Below are 13,783 nucleotides of genomic sequence, written 5' to 3'. Positions count from 1 at the left end.
CCAGCGGTTACCCTTCCGGCCCGTTCCACGCTCGAGCCCGGCTGCCGAGGGGTGTAGAGGGGTCGCGGGGGGCGCTGCTCGTCCCACCCGCTACGTCTCCCCAAAATGGGAGCCAAACCAACATTGGCTCGGCCTTCGCCATCCCCGCCCCTGTGAAGGCGAAGGACCCCGCCCTGGGGCCCGGGCCACTCCCTGGATGCGCTGCCTGGAGCCGGCGCCGCTGGGGACCAGCCGTGCACTTGGGTGACATCCAGAGGAGCCCTAATGACTAGGGACTCATTATCTCCCAAAGCCTGTTTATGATCAGTCGGATGCTTTAGCCGATTGTATTTACAACATTTCCCCAAGGAACAAGGAGGGGCATTTGCTTGGGATTTAAAAAGCAAAGGACAGCCGAGCTGAGGAGCGGGGAGGGGGGAAGAAACTCTGGGAGTGAGGTGGGGGGAGAAGAAGTCTCAACTTAGGAAAGAGTTCATTTATTTTGAGACGTTTTGATGCACAAGAGCCATTAAAACCGCCGTCTAGCCTTAAGATTTTGCTGGCTTCGACATTGTACGTCACCCTAGGGTCACTTAAGCACACCGGGTAAGCCCTCCTGTTGGTGATTGTAAGTTTGATTTTTCAGTGTACACAGTTTTGCCTTCAGATCTAATTGGGTTCGATCTTCCAGTCACATTTACACCTTATCCCCAAATCCTTAGGACAAAGTCCTCTATGTTCTTGATACAGTTAATTATCATGTGTGTAAATGGTGTTTATTGATGGCTCTGAGCAAATTGAACAGTGCAGTAAATAGCCTTATTTCTTATTTTCAGTACCTAATAAATTTTAGTGCGCTTAAATAGAAAGCTAGAATTGTTAACCTTCATGGACCATTAGGTCACCTAATTTAACCCTTTTACGTGACCAGTGATAAAACAGGCCCGGAGCAGTTTTAACCCATTGCCTTTTTATGTTTTAAAAATATATTTTTATTGACTTCAGAGAGGAAGGGAGAGGGAGAGAGACAGAAACATCAATGATGAGAGAGAATCATTGAAGGGTTGCCTCTTGCATAATAGTTATTTTCAAATACTGTTTTTGAGGCACACTAGCGTTGGATGAGTTCCCCGCCGGCCATTAAACCTGAATAGTAAAAAGGCATATTAGAATAGCACACAGGAAAGCATGAATATGTTAAATAGGCGAGTGTTGAAGAGAATGACAGAAATGAGTCTTAAATGGGCAGAATTTATGCTGAGAACTACAGAGAACTATTGAGCATTTTTATGAACAGCGAAATAAGAGCTGCTTTTAAAAAGAAAATTCATGCTAGAAGGTGGAGGATGGATTTGAAGGTTGGCAAGACTGGAGTTGAAGAGGCATAGTGGGAGTTTACTTCTCCTTTTCAGAAAGCACGGCTTCCTTTCCCATCCTTAAGGCTGTGGCATGGGGACAGAGAGAAGCATTTAAGAAATACCCATATGTATTTAGTTATCAATGACTAGTTTTAAGATAATGGTTGACTGGAGGTGCAGTTAGTGGGAGAAGGGAATTAAGGAGATAGAGAGGCAGGCTTGGGAGGAAAAACCAAGTTCAAATTAATGGAAGCTTTGGGACATTCTTTTTTTTTTTTTACTTTATTATATTTTATGGATTTTTTACAGAGAGGAAGGGAAAGGGATAGAGAGAAACATCCTTCAAAGTCAATTTTTAAGAATACCCTTTAATTTTGGTGAAAATTTGTCCACTTTTATTTTTGTGATGTAGTAACACAAAACTTTTTAATTTTTCTGTTTATTATCTTTTCTAGAAAGCAAATTATGAATTGAGTTGTTCAAATGCAGCATGTCCATAGCAAGATTATGAAATAACTCATAATCAGAGATGGTTTTTCATAAATGTAAAGTAGAATTTTAAAATATGATTAATTCTCCATATTAAACCAGATCATAAAACAGCAAACTTCCTAGACCATTATATTCCTACTCTATAGAAATGCCTTCATTTTTTTGTTTTAACAATGTTCTAATAAACTTTAGAGGACCAACATCAAAAGCATTGCCATAACTATTTATCTGTCTTAAAACCATAAAGACATCTATTGTGTAAGGATTCAGTTCATAAATTTTTCTAGGAGTGAAATTCCAGAAAAGATTTTTACCTCCAAGGAGCCTGTAGTAGACTTTTATAGTGAATACTCCCTCATTTTATTTCTGTTTTTCCCCAATTGCTTAGAAACCCTTTCGCTAAATTTGTTGCTGCCATGCTGCTAAAAGAAAAATCTCAGAGTTGGTTGCTTAGAAACATGTCTTTCCCTTCTTCCTGGAACCTTCTCCTTCCTCTTCTCCTCCCCATCACTTATGCATTCATTCATTTATTTCATAAACATGTTCCTATTCATACTGTCCCAGCACTCTTTGGGACAGTATGAATGCAGAAATTATAGAGAATTCCAGTGCTGGATGAGCTTATATTTATGTATGTTTTGTTTTTTGCAAGTTGCCCCAAGCTATTATTTTGGAACTATGTAGAAATAGTATAATCCTAAATAAATAAGAAAATGTGTCATTATGATGTTTACGTAAAAAATTAGCAAATGATGCTATTCAGTCAATTTTAACTTTAGTGTGTAGCTATGGTTTTAAAACCCAGTGCAGATTTATTCACATATTCAGGATTTCAATTCTCATCATTTCATCATTTCACTAATCTCAGACCTTTAGTGGTTTCTCACTTTTATAACATTAGATCCAGACTCCTCAGATATTTTGTAGCACTTGGTTGCCTAAACCACCAGAAAGTTGTATTTCCAATGATTATTTCTGCTATTATGGCTCTTTCCCAATTTCCGCTGTATTTCTTAAGGAATTTTTATTGTTTATAGGTTCTTCTGATTTAGGAAAATATACCCAGTTTTCATTAACAAATGTATTAATAAATGTAATTCAAAAAAATAAAATAAAATAAAGCCACCTCAGAGGCCTCACATGGTTTCTGGTGTTCCTGAGGAGTGGATGGCTGTGAAGGTTAATTGTATGTGTCACCTGAACCACAGTGTGCCCAGATATTTGATCAAACACTGTTCTGGGTGTGTCTGTGAGGGAGATTTTTGAATGAGATTACATTTGAATGTTAGAATGAGTAAAGCTGATTGTCCTTCCCAATGTTGGTGGGCCTCAACTAATCAGTTGAAGGCCCGAATAGAACAACAACAACAAAAACAGAACCCCTCCTGCCTGTATTTAGCTGGTACTGCAGTCTTTTCCTGCCTTTGAACTCAAACTGAAACCTTGGCTCCTCTTGGGTCTTGAGCTTGCTGGCTTTCAGGCTGGAATTTATACCATTGGTTCTTCTGGCTTTCAGGCTTTCAGACTCAAGAGCAGAAATGCAAAACAAGCTTTCCTGGGTCTCCCTCTTAACTCCACTTCACACCTAACTCCAAAGAAAATATAATATAGTGTTGTCCCTGGGAAAAAGGAAAAAACAACTTTGTGATCAGCTAGCAGTCTCTCTCACACTTTACAACAAATATTGGGGATCCTATGATTGTCTTATTTTTAGTGCTCTAGCTACCTCTGCTGTGGAATTGAGCCTTACTTCAATACCAATAAATGAACTACACTTTATAGTTTGTGATTTGGAGTTCTCAGTGGAAATTTATTAGGGCTTCTCGGTGATGTTGGTGAAGTTCTTTGAGGTATATTAGTCTGCTTGGTCTTGGTTTCAAAAATTAGGGAGAATGGTATGTCAATGGACAAAGTTACTTATACTTTAATTTGTTATTGATTAGCCCAGAATCATGGCAGAGAACTTACATGAGATCAGTGATACATGAAAATGAAGGCACAAATGATATTTGGTAATTTCAGCAACTTGTATGGAGTGAGAAATACACAAGAAGCATAGAACCCTGGGCTTGCTATCTTTTATGTTTATAAGGAAGGGAGATGGTAGCATCAGCACTAAATGTTTTACCTTATACCATATAAACAAATTCTTGCTGCACTAAAACTGCATAGCTCAGAACAACCATATAGATCAATACAGAAATAGAGGACTTGAACAATACTATAAACTATTTGGACATAATAGGACACATAAAGAACACTCCACCTAATAACAGCAGAAAGAAAAATGGATACCAATTTATTGAAAGAAATAATACCAATCTTTCTCTAACTCTTTTAAAATATTCAAGAGGAGGGAATAATTCTAGACTCACTCGATGAGGCAGCATTACCCTGATATCAAAACCAGACAGAGACTCGGTAAGAAAATCTCAGGCCAATAACCTCTATGAATATTGATGCAAATACATGTTTTTCTTAAATGCACATGTAATATTCTCTAAGATAGACCATAGCTTAGGCCATAAAACATGTCAGTAAAGCTAATTAGACCTGATGTCCTTCTGGGACGAAGCCTGGACTGCAGCCGCAGAATCTGTGCAGCCGCTGTGGCTATGAAGGAGGGATCCAGGCATCCAGGTAGCCAACACGTCTGTGAAGGAGGATTGAGGCAGCCACCGCAGCTGTGAAGGCCTACTCTTGCATGAATTTCGTGCATCGGGCCTCTAATAGGTAAATAATAGAGAAAACAGTGAAACCAAGGGTTGGTTCTTTGAAAAGATCAACAAAATTGACTAACCTTTAGCTAGATTGAATAAGCAAAAAAGGAAGACTCAAATAATTAAAATCAGAAATTAAAAAGAATACATTTCTACAGATATAAGGAGAATATTATAAACAGTTATATGCCAACAAACTGGATGACCTAGATTAAATGGACAAATTCCTAGACACACCTAACTTATTAAGATTAAATTATGGTGAAATAGAAAATCTGAAAAGACTAGAAGGTTATCGAATCAGTAATCAGAAACCTCCCAATTCACTGGTGAATTCTACCAAACATTGGAAAAAACTTAATTCCAGTCCTCTTCAAACTCTTCCAAATAATTAAAGAAGGAACACTTCCAAACTTACTCTATGAGTGCTGCAATAGCTTGATAGCTATTAGAGAATAAACTACAAGAAAACTACAGAACAATATCCCTAATGAATAGGGATGCAAAAATTGTTATCAATTAAAATGACCAAGTGTATTCCTGGGATTTATTCTTAGAATGCAAGGATGGTTCAACATATGAAAATCAATCTACATAAGAGACCACATTACTAGAATGGAGACAAAAACCCCACATGATTATCAATTCATGCAGAAAAAGGATTTGACAAGATTCAGCACCCTTTTATAAAAAACTAGGGGCCCAGTTTCCACCTTGAAAGGAACTGTGTGCTGCAAGGCTGTGGTGGGCACAGGGGCAGGTCTCAACCCATCCTCCGCACCCTCTCCTGGCCCCTCCCACCATGGCCCCTGGTCCCCTGTCTGCCGGCAGTGCCACTCCCACTGTCTCCACTCCCACGCACTAACGGTGCTGGCCCTGCTTGCACCCGCTGACGGTGTGAAGCAAGTGCCCGGAGGACTGTGAATTTTCAGTAACCACCAGAGTCTCACCCTAATAACAGCGATTAGCGCCCCACCTTGGTCTGGTGCCCTCCATCTTGCTCCATCATCCTGCCACGGCCGATGCCTGCCATATTCCATGCGTGCCCCCTGGTGGTCAGCACACGTCATAGCGACTGGTTGTTTGGTTGTTCTGCCGTTTGGTCTATTTGCATATTAGGGTTTTATATATATAGATTCTTAACAAACTATGAACAACAACAAAAACTCTCTCACAGTAATAAAGGCCATGTATGAAAAGCTAATATCATACTCTGGTGAAGACTGAGAACTTTTCCTCTAAGACAGTTGTTCTCTAAGACAGTTGTTCCCAACCTTCCTAATGCCATGACCCTTTAATACAGTTCCTAATGCTGTGGTGACCCCCAACCTTAAAATTATTTTCGTTGCTACTTCATATCTGTAATTTTGCTACTGTTATGAATCATAATGTAAATATCTGATATGCAGGATGTATTTTCATTGTTACAAATTGAACATGATTAAACCATAGTGATTAATCACCAACACAATATGTAATTATATATGTGTTTTCTGATGGTCTTAGGCGACCCCTGTGAAAGGATCATTCGACCCCCAAAGGGGTCGTGACCCAAAGGTTGAGAACCGCTGCTCTAAGATATGGAACAAAATAAAGGATGCCTGCTTTTGCCACTTCTATTCAACATAGTATATGTTTCCCCCACTATCTGAAAGTAGATTTTTTCCTTTGAAACCTTTCACAAGTCAAACTGGTGTAAAGCAAAGGGTACCCCCCCGCCACACACACACTTTTTGAAAATGGGATACCTGTACTGGAAGTCCTAGCTAGACGAAGTAGGCAAGAAATAATAAGACCTCTAAATTAAAAAGGAAGAAGTAAAATTATCTCTATTACAGGTAATATGACCTTATATGTAGAAAAACCTAAAGATTCCATACACACACACACACACACACGCACGCACACACCAAAATGCCTGTTGGAGCTAATAAAGAAATTGTAGTTGCCAGGGACTTAGGAGAGGGGGGAATGTAGGAGTTCCTGGATGCGTATGGTTTTAGTTTTGCAAGAAGGAAAGAGTTCTGCAGCTTAGTTGTATAACTGTGTGAATATACTTAACACTACTGAACTGAACAGTTAAAATTTGTTTAAATTATAACTTGTATGTTATGTACATTCTACCGCAATTAAAAAAAATTTAAACTGCACAGATTAGTTACTTCAAAGTTCCAGGCCCGGCAATATCTTACTTATTCTTTTAAAAACCAATGTGTGACAAACCTCACAGTTTTGTTTGGAGCTTGATGGCATGTTCACACCATAGTGTAATAGACTTTTAAGTAATACACTGAACTTCATGATGTAATTGTCAGCTGGTGTATCACTGAATAATGTTAGAACACTGAAGAATTAAGCAGAAACCATTAGGTCTATATTTCTACTTTTTTTTTTTTAAAAAAAGAACCTTGGAATATTTTTCTTAATGGAGACTGTTATAGAACTGCATTGTCTACAGAACAGTTTGTGGCCACTTGCAGTTTATTTTTAAGTATTTCACTTGTATAGTAAGGTAGATATGGCTATTTTGGGGTAAATATCTTCATAGCTTAATACTACTAGTAATCTACATTTTGGAAATTTCTAGGAGGTTTGAAAATGCATGCTGTTAACATTTTTGTGATTTCTTTCCATTGCTTTATCAGTAAACATAAGGCAGTGGGTAAAATTAAAATAAGAGGTAGCATGGCATGTTGATGTAATGTTTTTAGATGGTTTCTCATCATGTGACTTTGACCAGTTTTTTAAATCTTTGAGTCCAGTTTATAAATTAGAGGGGATAATGTCCACCTTGTTTATTTCCTGGGCTTCCCATTAATTCTTCCACGGCGGGCCAGTACACCAGAGCTCATACAAAGCACTTAGGACATTTTTATCCCCAACAAATTAATTATTAAGAACCTAAAGTACGTATGTGTTCATTTTGAAGAAGATATGGGTCTAAAGTGATTTTAATGTTCATTATTACTGCTATTATTAATTTATGCATTTCTCTTTTACTCAAATGTTATTGATAGTCAAGCAAAGCACCTTTACATTGTATAAATCATGAGAGGGTTTTAAATTTTTAGAACAATGAAGCTTTTAGGGTTATTAACAGTTAATAAGAAATTTGCAAATATACTCATTCCTGTGCCAGTAAGTGAAAATTTTAAGAAATAAAATTTCTTGTTATTGAGTCAAACTGCCCTCCTTCATTTACTTCCTATCTCAGTTACACTTCCTTCTTATGATTCAGAGAGCTCCAACTCTTCTAACAGATGACAGCATGCATTGTTTTGTATTGTCTTTGAACATAAAGATGGTGTCATTAACATACCTTTTAATAGAGAATGTTCATATTTTGGTAGACCCGTGTTGATTTAAAAAACAACAACATGTTTTCAACTTTAGAGTTGAGCCAATGACCTTTAGAAGAAACCAAGGCAAACTCGCCCACACATCCATGTAACATTTTGATCTCAATAGAAAGAGTCCCTAATCAATTGAGTTAACTATATGGAAAAAAAGATTTGTATAGCCTAATGATTCTTTTTTAGAAACAGTTTTATTGATACATTATTTGCACCTTCAATAAGCAGTTTTATTGATACATTATTTGCACCTTCAGTTTAATGTGTGAAAGTCAGTGGATTTTAAAATACTTACAGTTATGCAGCCATTACCATATTCCAGTTTTAGAACATTTTCAGCACCCTTCCTTCTCCTCCAAATCTTTCTATCCATTAACCCTTTCTTTCCACTCTTTTCCCTAGGTAATCACTAATCTATTTCCATTTCTCTGGATTTGCCTGTCTTTTAAATTGGATCATATAATCTGTGGTCTTTTATTACTGGCTTCTTTTTACTCAGCAGAATGTTTTTGCAATAGGAATCCCATATTTGTTTGGTTTTTAAGCTGTGATTTGATTTCAGCCAAAGACTATCACATTAAATTGTGATAAATGTCTTTTTCTTTAATTTTTGGTGTTTATCCATGTATTTTGGCTTTATAATGATAAGATTTCCAATTGTATGTTTTTATACACTTATACAATGTTATAATAAATAAAGCAACTTAAACAAACATGTAGGAAAGAAAAGGGGGTGCACTTATTATTTGAGTTTGGTGATCACTGTTATCTGTATCTTGAGATTTGTGCCACTGGCTGTTTGTTTTTAGAGGCAGGCCTGTAGCTCTAAAATCTGTGTCCTGTGAGATTGAAAGTTGGTATTTTCCACATGGTCAAAACATAATTTAAGTAATTTTCTTAATGATTTGTTTTAAAAGCCATCCTGAAATAAAGGAGGTATTAAGAAGAAATGATTTCTTTGTAAGTATACTTACACATATTTTTTCAGAACTTTGTTTTATTTTCACTAATAACTTTTAATTTCACAGATAATCAGTATGCATTTCCAAGGCTTTTGGCTATGTTTGGGTATTTTATGCATCTCAGTTAATGCAGAATTCATGGATGATGATGTTGAGATGACAGACTTTGATGAAAATCCAGAAGAGACTGATGTTAATGAAAATGAACCCTCCTCAGAGGTAAGTTTATTGAAGAAATCAGTTGTAAATTATTTCTTTACATGATCTATAGGAGTGACTAATCTCTTAAGAATTATTTCAGTCAAAATAGTCTTCATTTTCTAAATAAGTAGGAGAACATGCTTCCCCCCAACTATTTATTGCTTTGTGTTTTAGAGTGCCCATAATTACAGAAATCTGTGCATGGCACTTGACATGGTTTTATTACCAAGTAAATACGGGGAAGGATTTTACTAGGAAATAGGAGTTCATCACTGGCTAACGAGGACTTAGTGCTTCTCGCTAAGAGAAAGGTTTTCAGTCTTATTTCTGACACTGCTAGCTCTCGGTAGGTAAAAGAAAAGGTATTGTTATTTGCAGTTCTCCTAGAAGCAAAGTAAAGTAGCTTTTTTTGTGCGTGTCTTGAAGGAAAAAAAGTACTAAATAAAAGGATGAATTAGAAAGGCAGTGACGATGAGCTCAGCAGTTAGCAAGCTCAACTGTGTTTCTGTCTTAGCATCGATAAGATGTGCTATGGGGTGGTGACTAACAGGAGTCTGAAAAACTTGGCAGAGTTTTTTTTATGTCTTGACAATCTGTAAGAGTTTTCACATTGAGGACTATTCATCTGTAATAATAAAAGCTTAATATGCTAATTAGACTGGACAGCCAAAGGACCTTCCAGACGTCCTTCTGGATCACCTTCTGGATGAAGCCAGAGCTGTGAAGGCCGAGCCCCTGGCATGAATTTCGTGCATCGGGCCTCTAGTATATAATATTAGGACAGCCAGACATTTTTCAGAAATATTTTTGATGGTGAGAGAGCATCAGTTGTATTGTGCCAGCTGTGCTTAGAGGGTGAGAGTAATAGGCAGTTGTTATAGACTCATTGTACAGGTTTCTGTTTGCAAATGCAAGTGTGGTTCAGCTGTTTGATGTGAATATTCACTCTCCTGTTAAATTTTAAGCCTCACAAGCACATTCTTTTAAAACTTAGTTTTATGAACCACAGAGAGTAAGTAACCAAAGTGCTAATGACTGAGTTAGATACAGCTACTACAGGCCTTTGGAGGTGAAGACTCCAAACCAATTGGCAGATACCCACCCCTCTTAACTACAGTTGGTGATAATTTGAAAAGGTGATAAAAAGTGGGAAAGGACAGTTTTGATTTTTGGCCCTTCTAATTGTATGGCATGAGTAATCAAGTTACAATAAAGTATAAATAAAGGACAGAATACACTGCTGGTGATGTAAAGGGTGGTCTGACAGAAGAAGGAGGCCTCTGTGACACCATTGCCCAATGTTCTGTTGTGCCAAAAACAGAGAGAGCAGGTCACTTCATAGCCAGTTGACTATTTTGATAGCAGAATCTGGATCCTGTTGATAATTATGTGGAATCTTGTTTAACCATTTGTATACCATAAGCGTCTATAGATGCAAGTGGCGGACTTTTTAAAATTAAATTCAAAATATCATGGCAGTTAACTGTTAATTACTGATTTTTCACCCTTTAACAGACAAGAAATGTTATACTAGTAGGACAGGATAGGGACTGTGAAAACAGAAAAGGTACTTCTACGTCCTTTTCTCTAAAGGCTAAGAGAAGGCATCTCACAATTAATCATACAAATAAAATCATGAAGGCTGACTCAGAAAGGACCCAGATCTATTATGTTTGGCAAAATTTAATCATTCATCATCCATTCAAATTATCTCTTGATAATTTGTCAATAAATTATCTTTAATCTTGTAAGTTATTTTGTTGGCATGTTCTATGTAGTGTAGCGGTGAAGTGTACAAGCTTTGGAGTAGGACAGCCTGGACTCATAACTAACTGGAAGACAGTGGGCAAGTTACTTGGTCTCTCTCCTATAGTTTCATCAGACATGAAATGGGCACAGAAACAGTACTTTTCTCGTAGGAGTGTGGTGATCATCCATCATGATCATCATCAGAGCAGCTCTGCAGATAATTTGCTTTGCAGTGCTTCCTCTATTGAATATTTTTGTTTTATAGGTTCCTAATTTTTCAACAGTGTCATCATTCTCTAGTCACATAGCAGTGAAATTTAAGAGTCAATTTTAAACTAGCCTACATGCTTACTAAGTTCTTGATCTTGTATTTTTATTGTGCTATTTATTTTGCTTCTAATGATTTATATCCCCAAATATGATAACCTGTTAGAATTCTTTTAAGGCCATGTCAACTGTGTCATGAGGCCTTCTCTATTGCTTCCTGTTCCTTCTGTGTTAGAGGAATCGGTGTAGCCTCTGTTTGCACATACAGTATTTTTTGCCCCCGTCATTGTATCTCTTATATTTTCTTGTATCTTTTCACCACCAGGATACAAAGTTTTGAGGTCAGAGACCATGTTACCTTATATCTGTATTACCTATATGTCCATTACATAATAAGTTCTTAACTAGTGAGATTATTTAACTAAAATATTTGTGAAGATGAATAACTTTAGATTTTTAAAAATTATTTTCTAGATTAAATATAAGACACCTCAACCTACAGGAGGAGTATATTTTACAGAAACTTTTGATAGTGGAAGGTTGGCTGGGTGAGTATTCATTCAAAAGAATGATTCCCTTGACTTGATTAGTTTTTTTGAAATTACTGGTTATTGGCTTATGAAAATTGCCCCTACTATGGAACTATAAAAAAATTTTAAAGTGCTTTATTTGACTGTGTAAACCTGTATCTTAACACATTGTTGTTATGGATAGAAATGTTTAACTTGAATAGTTATTTATATAAAGAAAATAAAAACAAATGAATTATGAATATAAAGTAAAAATTTATAACATTCTTCCCCCTTTAGGACAGATATTAATAATATAATTTTACATGACAAATTTAATTTACTCTTCTATTTTAAATAATGCTAAAACAATAAGATTAATTAATTATTGATTATTATATGCCACTGCCCTAAATAGGTAGGTAAATACTACCTTTATCTCATTTTATAGGTGAGAAAGTGAGGCTTAATGTATCTCACCCATGATCACATGGCTGATTGCAAATAGCAAGTCTGATTTCACTCTAACCTTGCAGGATGATGTCTAGGTGTCTGATTTAGCCTTTAAATATTTATTTTTGAAGAGAAGTAACTGTTGTATATTCTTTTATTGGGTTTCTAATGTGCATTGCATCTATAAATTGCAGTTTTATTTTTAATGCTATACATTTGCTTTTACCTTTACTTATAGGTGGGTTTTATCAAAAGCAAAGAAAGATGATACAGACATGGAGACTTCCATATATAATGGTAAAATGTTTATTTAAACATTACTCGTATGATCCAAAGTTCACTAACTTTAGGGATGTTTCTATGAAATATGTATGTGGGGCCTCAGTCTTCACAATAGAACACTCAGTCTTTTGTCTCTTTTCCAGTATTTCTTGGAGTCCCTGGGTAATCCATATTTAAGCCACCAATATCAGGTTTCCTTGCAGGACTATTTAATGTTCACAGTAGTTAATGATAGCATCTCTCTTTTTTTAAAAAATGTATTTTTATTTTATTGATTTCAGAGATGAAGGGAGAGGGAGAGAGAAATAGAAACATCAGTGATGAGAGGGAATGACCAATTGGCTGCCTCTTGCACATCCCACATTGGACAGGCTTTACTGTCCAGTCTAATTAGCATATTAGTTTAAAACCAGGCACATGCCCTGACCTAGACTGTGACCTCCTGGTTCACAGGTCGATGCTCAACCACTGAGCCACACACGCTGGACAATGATAGCATCTCTTAAGTGCCACTTGAGTAAGTTTCATTTTCACATTTTTAGGAGTAAGCAAATGGGCATAAAACATTAAGTGCTGGGATATAGGGTTTACATTGGGAATAGACTTATTTAAATTTTTTCAGTTTGAGTTGTTAATAAAAATACAATAGATGTTTAATAAATACCAATTCTTTTAAGTGACCAACTTTCAGGATATCTTACGAAACCATATAAATTCTTTTATGAAGTTTTAATTACCTCAGATTTTATATTACCTGGTATTGTCTACATGGTACTAAATGGTACCATGTAGAACTAATGCTAGGTGGTACCTTTTTTATAGCTGATAAGTGTCTGTACATAATTGCAAAGAAAAAGTAACATAGTTTTAAAAATCTTTTATTAAAAACTTGGCCTGGCCTGTGTGGATCAGGCTGAAACTGGCTCTCTGACATCCACAGAGGGGTCCCAGATTGCAAGAGAGAGAGGGCGGTTCTCGGGTGATGCACCCCAGAATCAGGCTCCCTCCTCTCTGGTTCTGGGTGCGACACCCAAGAACCGCAGCTGCCAAGCCACTGCAGCTTGGTACTCTTGCATTGAGCATCTGCACCCTGGTGGTCAGTGTGCGTCATAGCTACCGGTCAGACGGTTGCTTAGGCTTTGATATATATATACTAGAGGCCCAGTGCACAAAAATTTGTGCACCCGAGGGGGAGGGGGGGTTCCTCAGCCCGGCCTGTGCCCTCTTGCAGTCTGAGACCCCTCGGGAAATAACGACCTGCTGGCTTAGGCCTGCTCCCGGGTGGCAGAGGGAAGGCCCAATCCCTAGGTGCAGCCCCTGGTCAGGCTCAGAAGAGGGCTGATGGGAGTTGGGGCGCCGCCCCCTGTCATGCACAGAGCAGGGCGGATCAGGAGGTTGTGATGCCATCTTCAGTCACGCTCAGGGTAGGGCCGATTGGGGGGTTGTGGCAACGCCCCC

At 37.4% G+C, this 13,783-nt stretch overlaps 1 protein-coding gene across 2 annotated transcripts in view; it reads left to right on the top strand.

Moving 5' to 3' along the window:
- Positions 1-13,783, top strand: part of CLGN (calmegin) — a 38,909-nt gene that overhangs the window by 427 nt on the left and 24,699 nt on the right. For both annotated transcript variants that reach the window (XM_006766061.2, XM_015565520.1), the window contains exons 2-4: positions 8,931-9,083; positions 11,556-11,629; positions 12,282-12,340. In XM_006766061.2, the coding sequence (XP_006766124.1) occupies positions 8,940-9,083; positions 11,556-11,629; positions 12,282-12,340 (277 nt within the window). In that variant the 5' untranslated portion in view covers positions 8,931-8,939. The remainder of the gene's footprint in view (positions 1-8,930; positions 9,084-11,555; positions 11,630-12,281; positions 12,341-13,783) is intronic.

Source organism: Myotis davidii, unplaced genomic scaffold (genome assembly GCF_000327345.1).
Source record: "Myotis davidii unplaced genomic scaffold, ASM32734v1 scaffold436, whole genome shotgun sequence".
Classification (NCBI taxonomy): domain Eukaryota; kingdom Metazoa; phylum Chordata; class Mammalia; order Chiroptera; family Vespertilionidae; genus Myotis; species Myotis davidii.
This window is presented reverse-complemented; position numbering and strand designations above follow the sequence as displayed.